The sequence below is a fragment of the Trichechus manatus genome, unplaced genomic scaffold, assembly GCF_000243295.1.
Source record: "Trichechus manatus latirostris isolate Lorelei unplaced genomic scaffold, TriManLat1.0 scaffold00034, whole genome shotgun sequence".
NCBI lineage: Eukaryota > Metazoa > Chordata > Mammalia > Sirenia > Trichechidae > Trichechus > Trichechus manatus.
Window position 1 is genome coordinate 18,790,008 of NW_004443970.1, and position 9,005 is coordinate 18,799,012.

At 39.3% G+C, this 9,005-nt stretch overlaps 1 protein-coding gene across 1 annotated transcript in view; it reads right to left on the reverse strand.

The window, feature by feature from the left end:
- The window catches only part of NCAPG (non-SMC condensin I complex subunit G), a 59,896-nt gene that overhangs the window by 45,008 nt on the left and 5,883 nt on the right, over nt 1-9,005 (reverse strand). Inside the window, exons 2-3 of the mRNA XM_004375155.2 lie at nt 6,057-6,260; nt 1,506-1,734 (exon numbers count right to left, since the gene is read on the reverse strand). Coding sequence (XP_004375212.1) covers nt 1,506-1,734; nt 6,057-6,260 — 433 coding nt within the window. The remainder of the gene's footprint in view (nt 1-1,505; nt 1,735-6,056; nt 6,261-9,005) is intronic.

Below are 9,005 nucleotides of genomic sequence, written 5' to 3' on the forward strand. Positions count from 1 at the left end.
CACCTCATATGCTGTGAAAGTTAGACAATGACTAAGGAAGACTGAAGAAGAATTGATGCCTTTCAATTATGGTGTTCACAAAGAATATTGAACATACCATGAACTGCAAGAAGAACAAACAAGTCTGTCTTGGAAAAAGTACAGCCAGAGTGCTCCCTGGAAGCAAGAATGGTGAGAATTCTTCTCATATACTTTGGGCATGTTATCAGGAGGGACCAGTCCCTGGAAAACGACATCATGCTTGGTAAGTTAGAGGGTGAGCAAAAAGAGGAAGATCCTTGACAAGATGGCTTGACATAGGGGCTGCAATAATGGGCTCCAATGTAGCAATGATTGTGAGGATGGCGCAGGACCAGGCGGTGTTTCGTTCTGTTGCCCATAGGGTCGCAATAAGTCAGAACTGACTCAACAGCACCTAACAACTAACAGCCAGAAGAATGAACAAGTATGTCTTGGAAGAAGTACAGTTAGAGTTCTCCTAGGAAATGAGGATGGGGAGACTTCATCTCAAGTATTTTGGACATGTTACCAGGAGGGACCAGTCCCTGGAGAAGGACATCATGTTTGGTAAGGTAGAGGGTCAGCAAAAAAGAGGAAGACCCTCAACAATAAGGATTGACACAGTGGTTGCCACAATGGGCTCAAACATCACAACGATTGTGAGGATGGCACAGGATTGGTCAGTGTTTTGTTCAGTTGTACATAGGGTCACTATGAACCTGAACTAGCTCACAACAACATCAGAAGCCAAGTACAAGAAAGTTTATAGCAGCAATAGTGTTTTTATGAGCAAAATAACTGGTAACAACTAGAGGGACAATCAACATTAGAAAGAATAAACTGTTACATTCATATATAACAGAGTTTTATAATAAAAAATACATGTATTAACATGCATGAATGTTAGAATAAAAAACGTTGAGAAAAAAGTCACAGAAAAATACATATACTACGATTCATATAGTATATGACAGAAAACAATATTTAAGGATACACATATATGGTAAAATTATAAAGAAAGCATGAAAATTAACCCAAAATTCAGAAGAGTAGTTGCCTCTGAGGTAGAAGGAAAGTACTGCAATTGGTACTGATGATATTTCCAAATTTTTAAGCTGGGTGGTAGCTACTTTGGTAATTGTTTTTAGTTTTTAAACTGTATAAATACATAAGTTAACTTGTTGCTCTTAGGTGCCATCAAGTTGATTTTGACTCATAGCAGCTCCATGTGACAGAGTAGAACTGCCCCATAGGGTTTTCTAGGCTGTAATCTTTACAGAAGCAGATCACTAGGTCTTTCTCCTGCAGAGGTGCTAGGTGGGTTCGAATCACCAATCTTTTGGTTAACAGCCGAGCACTGAACCATCTGCACAACCAAGGCTCCTTATGTTATTCTTCCACATACATAGTTCATGATAAAAAAAAAAATATTGAACTACTGAGAATTTAACAGAATCCAAATAAAACTGAAAAGAAAATTTAGAAATTTAGAAAGTCACACATACCATTAACCACTGGGCAGTCATCGTCTTTGGGATCCTGAAGTCGTGAAAGAGCTAGAACTGCCTGTATTCTAACATTTGGAATTTTATCTTTCAATCTAATAAGCATGGCTTCTTTAATTTTATCAAACAAATCATCATCAATCAGAGCGTTTTCCGGCATACTTCCTAAGAGCTTGTTTATTAGCTGGCACACTCTAAATCTCACTGCATTGCTGTTTGCTTCATGAGACTGAAACAGAAACAAATCAAAATTTATTCATAGTCACATACCATTCCTACATACCATATTTTTACACAAATAATGCATGTCTACATTGGTTTGCGAACCATGCGCTCCCCCCTCAAGGTATTTTCATAAGTGCACACCATGTTAATTTATTTTAACAGTAACATGTAAAAAAAATTGGCATAGCAACGCTTACGAAAATACCCCGTGGCGGGGAGGTGGGCTGAAAAACAACGGTAGAAGGCACATGTTATTTGTGTAAAAATATTATAATCGTATACCATTTGAACTTCTGTATGTTCAGATTTCAAGATACAAATGATTCATTTCTTGCAAAGAAAACATAATTCTACCAAATTAACCATAATGCTACCTTGATCCAAATGTATACTAACTATACATTCATACATGCTAAAAATAAACACAGTCTGATAAGTATTTGCTAAATTATAAGAGCATATTATTCCTCTTTGTTATGACATGAATAGTGTCCTCTAGAATGTGTGTTGTAAATCCTAACCTCTAGGACTCTGGTCTACCACATGTGTGTCAGTATTATAAGTATTATAATGAAATGTGCAAGGACCTAGAGTTAGAAAACCGAAAGAGAAAAACACATTCAGCATGTCTCAAGTTGAAAGAACAGAAGAAAATACTGAAGACTCAAGTTGAACTATTGAAGGATTGTATGGGCAAAATTATCAAACATAGAAAGCATCAAAAGAAGATGGAAGCCCCCCAGAGCATGGCCCCTGGACACTCTTTTAGCTCAGTAATGAAGTCACTCCCGAGGTTCACCCTTCAGCCAAAGATTAGACAGGCCCATAAAATAAAATGAGACTAATGAGGCACAACAGCCCAGGGACAAGGACTAGAAGGCAGGAGGGAGCAGGAAAACTGGTAATAGGGAACGCAAGGTCGAGAAGGGAGTGTTGACATGTTGTGGGGTTGTTAATCAAGTCATAAAATATGTGTAATGTTTAATGAGAAACTATTTGTTCTGTAAACCTTCATCTAAAGTACAATAAATATATATATATATATATATTTAAAAAAAGATGGAAGGAATACAGAGTCAGTGTACCACACAGAATTGGTTGACGTTCAACTACTTCAGGAAGTAGCATATGATCAAGGACCAATGGTATTGAAGGAACAGGTCCAAGCTGCACCCAAGGCATTGCCAAAAAACAAGGCTCCAGGAATTGACAGAATATCAATTGAGGTGTTTCAAGAAATCGATGCAATACTGGAAGCACTCATTCATCTATGCCAAGAAATCAGGAAGCAGCTACCTGGCCAACTGACAGGAAGAGATCCATATTTGTGCCCATTCCAAAGAAAGGTGATCGAAGAGAATGTGGAAATTATTGAATAATATCATTAACGTTACACACAAGTAAAATTTTGCTGAAGATAATTCAAAAGCTGTTGCAGCAGTACATCAACAGGAAACTGCCAGAAATTCAAGCTGGATTCAGAAGAGGAGGTGAAATGAGAGATCTCATTGCTGATGTCAGATGGATTTTGGCTGAAAGCAGAGAATACCAGAAAGATGTTTACCTTTGACTACGCAAAGACATTAGACTGTGTGGATCATAACAAATTATGGATAACTGCAAAGAATGGGAATTCCAGACACTTGACTGTGCTCATAGGAACCTGACATAGACCAAGAGGCAGTCTTTCGAACAAAACAATGGGATATTGCATCGTTTAAAATCAGGAAAGGTGTGTGTCAGGGTTGTATCCTTTCACCATACTTATTCAATCTCTACGCTGAGCAAATAATCCAAGCTGGACTACATGAAGAAGAACGTGGCATCAGGATTGGAGGAAGACTAATTAACAACCTGCTATGCAGATGACACATCCTTGCTTGCTGAAAAGTGAAGAGGACTTGAAGCACTTACTGATGAAGATCAAAGACTACAGCCCTCAGTATGGATTAGACCTCAATGTAAAAATAAAAATCCTCACAAATGGACCAATAAGCAACATTATGATAAACGGAGAAAATACTGAAGTTGTAAAGGACTTCATTTACTTGGATCAGTCAATGCCTATGGGAGCAGCAGTCAAGAAATCAAAGGACATATTGCATTGGGCAAATCTGCTGCAGAAGACCTCTTTATAGTGTAAAAGGCAAAGATGTGCCCAACACAAGCCATCGTATTTTCAATCGCTTCATATGCATGCAAAAGCTGAACACTGATAAGGAAGACTGAAGAAGAATTGATGTCTTTGAATTAAAGTGTGTGCAAAGAATATTAAATATACCACAGACTGCCAGAAGAACAAATCTGTCTTAGAAGAAGTACAGCCAGTATGGTCCTTAGAAGGTTGGATGGCAAGTCTCCATCTCACGTGCTTTGGACATATTAGGAGGGACCAGGCCCTGGAGAAGGACATCATGCTTGGTAAAGTAGAGGGTTGGCGAAAAAGAGGAAGATCCTTGACAAGATGGATTGACAAAGTGGCTGCAACAGCGGGCTCAAGCATAAGAACGACTGTGAGGATGGAGCAGGGTAGTGTTTTGTTCCGTTGTACACAGGGTCCCTATGAGTGGGACTGATTCTACAGTACCTAACAACAATATGACTGTGGTTACAATCCCGTTTGGGAATAGTTGTCTTTGTTAGGCTAATGAGGCAGGATTTAGTGCAGGATATGTTTTGAATTAATCTCCTTTGAAATACAAAAGAGATTAAACAAGCAAGGGAACAAGCAAAGATGGGGTAAGATAGATGCCAAGACACGCAGAGATCTCCAATGAACCAGGAATCAAAAGCTGAAGGGACAAGGACCTGCCTCCAGAGTCGACAGAATGAAAGCTTTCCCCTAGAGTCACACTCTGTGCTCGGACTTCCAGTCTCCTAAATTTTGAAACTAAATTTGTTTGCTTCAGCCACCCACTTCTGGTATTCCTGTTTTAGTAGTACTAGATAGCTAAGACACCCTTTGTAGGAACTGTTGTTTTCCTTCTAAAATAGAGAACCCGTTTAAAACAAATGTATGTGAAAACTGGTTTAAAGTGTCATATGCCTATATAATGTTCTCAGATCACAAAGGCTTTCACAGTGCTTTCAACATTATTATGCTTTTAAGATGCATATGTACAATTCACTCATAACATAAAGTTAGAAATAGAAATACATAAATATACTTCTGTGAAGCACTCTAACCAGAAAATTTGTCATTAGCAACTTACAAGCTGTTAGAAATCATAAGTCATCAGAAAGTTTTTTAGAAGTGTTCTAAGTTTAGAAATTGATAAACAGAAGAAAGTGGTAAACAACCTCTAGGTGACTGGCAGTGTACTCGTGTGCTATGATAAATTATAACTCGTAACTATACAGGGGATTTCTAAATTATCAACAGAAAAATTTGAAGTATGTCACATGGCATAACATATAGTTAAACCTCCCTAAACTGGTTTGTCAAATACTTGATATGATAGAAAACTCTCTAAGTTGGCTTGGCACACACATGATATGATAAAGGAATTATAGCATAAAATTATATTTCTGTAAGGTGGCCTTGAGGCACTAGATAAATCAAAAGCAATCCCCTAATCTTTGACCTTGAAGAAAAAAAGATGACATACTAGTATTTGTAAGCATGACATCACTTAGCACTTATTGTGATAGGCCAAAGTTAAAAATTCATATATACGTGTATATACATACTGGGTTTTGGTTCATGCTTTGAGAGAAGAGTAGAGGCAGAGAAGAGCGGAAGCAGGAGATCCTGCTTTAGACTCTTGATGCTCTCCAAAGAGGAGATTCTGCCTGTCGCCAGCCCTAGCTATGAAGGACCTCCACAGACTTCAAGCTGTGGTTAAGCCTTCTTCCCAAGAACCTCTGTAAAAGGTAAAAGTCTGAAGTTCTAAAGATTTGGACTGTAACTACTGACTAACATTGTAACTGTAATTGTTAATCCTGATTCTCAGGTTCTAAATGAATGCTGTGAGGTCTTACTTGAGTGCCTCACCATGACTACCTTGCAGTAAACTGAGTTGCTGCATGGCAAACCTGAGCATTTCTTTATGTTTAAGATAAAATACTAATCTCTCTACTGATTATTTAAATTTTAAGATAAAAATCCTATACAACGCAGAGTCATTGAAAATTTAATGCTGGAGTTATTTTAAGAGTCCACCTTTTACATTAATTGTATTTCTAATTATTTTCTCTAGCGATAATCATAGACGTTTTCTCAATTGCCAGATATTTCATTCTCTAAAATATACATACTCCCATCGCCTTTTATTATGGCAAAATTTTCTTTAATACCTTCCCCCAAAGTGCTAGTTTTCACAATACCTTTAACAGAAAAGTAAACAAAACATTTAAAATGCCACCATCTTCTTCACCATCATCATCTTCCATCTCTGATTGATGAAATGAAGTAACAAACTTTGCTGCAAATTCTGTTACCCTCTCCACAGCTGGTTCACGTTTATAGACCACCATAGCATATTTAAGGTAATGAATGAACTCCTCATGAAAAACTGCTTTATCATCCATCTGAAAGACAAAAGAAACCCTTTGTAAGCTGCACTAATAAAATCCTTTATTCCTAGCATTACCTTAAGACTGTTGAAAGCCCTAACCCTCACTCAGATAAACTAACATCCTTATTTAGTAAACTCTCAGTTATCCAAACCATCAAAGGGAAAATAAATTTGTATGAATTTTTCTCCAGGCTATAATTTACTTCTCCCAGGGAGCAAACAAACATGAATTTTGACAATGAAAGGATTCCTTTGTTTTTTTTTTAATATTCTTGAATTCTCAATACTTCGTTAGTACCAGTTGAGTGAAATACATAAGTCACAAAAGGACAAATACTGTATGACCTCACTTACATGAAACATCTAAAATGGACCAGAGTTTATCAGTGGTTATCAGGGACAGGAGGCGGGTGGAAAGGGGGGAATCATTGCTTAGGCGGCCCTGAGCTTATTAAGGATGCTGAAATAATTTGGAAACTGATCGTGGTAATGCTTACACAACATGAACATAATGAATGTCACGGAATTGTACATGTAAAAACTGCTGAAACGGCAAATGTTTTCTTATATACACTTTTACTACAATAAAAAAACAGTATATATACAGTTATATACACTTTTACCACAATAAAAAAACAGTACACACACCCAAAATCCCTGGGTGGTGCAAACAGTCAGGACGCTTGGCTGCTAACAAGAAGGCTGGAGGTTCAAGTCTACCCAGAGGCACCTTGGAATAAAGGACTGGCTGTTTACTTCAGAAAAATCAGTCATTGAAAACCATAGGGAGCACAGTTCTACTCTGACACACAAGGGGTCACCATGAGTTGTGATCAACACAAGCAACTGGTTACATATGTATATGTATGCGTATATTTCAAATCAGGTATCTCCAAATCAAATATAGACCTGGCTAATGCCAGTATTTCCAAACAAATGAAAAATTACCGCATTTTTATTAAACTGTTTGCCTGTGTGTTTCTGTTTTCTCTTTTGCCTGGAAGTCTTGCTTCTTAATTACACTAATATCCTTACTTAGTTATTTCAAAAAGTTAACGCTGATTTTTTTTCTTAACTATATGATATTGGATATCAGTTTATATTTTTTTGACAGGTATTTTGTCTGAGTATATCCCAATAGAAATAAACAGACAAAACTAAAAAAAACAAAAAATTCTTCTTCGTGAACAACTCAAAATCAACACCGGCGAGGAGTTACGGCAAAATGTCGCTCTAGGCAGAAGCACCACGCCGTCCCTCCACAGCAAAGATCCGAAAAACTAAGCCGAACAGAGAATACAATCCAGAAACCCTAAAACATCAAATGAAGAGATAAAGAACTCAGCCAAGCACCGAAAGGAGTGAGAAAACTGACAGAGAACGGAGAGCAAGGAGAGATTCATGCAGAGGGCCCCTACCAGCTAACGCAGCACGGATCCACCATCTTGGCCTCCTATTGGAGACCAGCAAACAGGGTAAGAGAAAGCAGCCTCACGAAGCATCCAGCGGGAGACAAAACAACCGGTAATTTGCGATATACGGATTTCCCACCCCCCACCCTTCTTCACCTCCGCTAGGCCTCCTCTGCTTCCCGCGGCCACAATCTCTTATCCGGGAAACACCAGCTGCTTGGATTCCACCCACCAAAACAGGCCGGCTGAGTGCCATTTGCTGGCTGCTGGTGTTGCTTTTTTTCCCCGCATCTTTTGATTTCTTCCTTACCTCTCACCACCTGCCCCTCCTTTTGCGCAAATACCTGGCTCCGTGCGCCATCTTTGCTTCTTCCTGAGGGGCTGCAGAGCTCCGGTAATTTGTGATATACGGTTTCCCACTCCCTACCCTTCGTCACCCACACTTGGCACCCTCTGCTTACTGCGGACAGTCTCTTGTCCGAGAAACACCGGCTGCTTAGATTTCACGACCCCACACTAGCTGGCTCTCTGAGTGCCATTTGTTGGCTGCTAGTGTTGCTTTTTTTTCTGCTTCTTTTGATTTCTTCCTTACCTCTCACCACCTACCCCTCCTTTCGCTCAAATACCTGGTTCTGTACGCCATCTTTGCTTTTTCCTGAGGGTCTGTGGAGCTCCGTTCGAGTGTGGAGCTGCTTCCCGGTCTAGGCTGCCGCGCTGGTGGGACCCCAGGGCTTTTGTTTCTTTGTCTGTTCTGAATTGTTTGTTTGTTTTCTTTTCCTTTTCTTGAGTTGGGAGCCCTTTCTGGACAGGCAGTGCTGCGTGGCAAGGAGACTTCCCCCTCGGCTTGCACAGATGTGCATAGAGATCCCTGTGGGCATTTCTTTGTTCGTTGTTTTTTTTTTTTTCCTGTTTTTTGGGGGGCCTGTCTTGTTCTTTTTTTTTCTTAAGTTGTTTTCTTTTCTTTTCCCTCTTTTTCCCTTTTTGTCTTTCTTCATTGCTCAGTTTCTCGTCTCTCTATATCTTCCTTCTCTTTCTGCTCCCTGAATACCTGGCGTTGTATACCCTCTATGCCTTCCGGCCAGGCTATACTGAAACATCTAAGAGCGACTTCGCCAGACCTCATAGCTGCATCGGTGGGATCCCTGGGAACTCTGCGGTTCTTTAACCTTTCCGATTTTTATTTATTTTTTCTTTTCTTTTCTTTTCTTCCTCTTCCCTTTTCTGTTTTTCTCCATTTCACAGTCTCTCATCTCTCCACTCCAGTGGCAAGCTCCCCTAGCATTCTTTTTTGTTTCTTTGTATGTTTTTGGCTCCTGTTCCTCTCTCCTCTCTCCCATATCCATCTT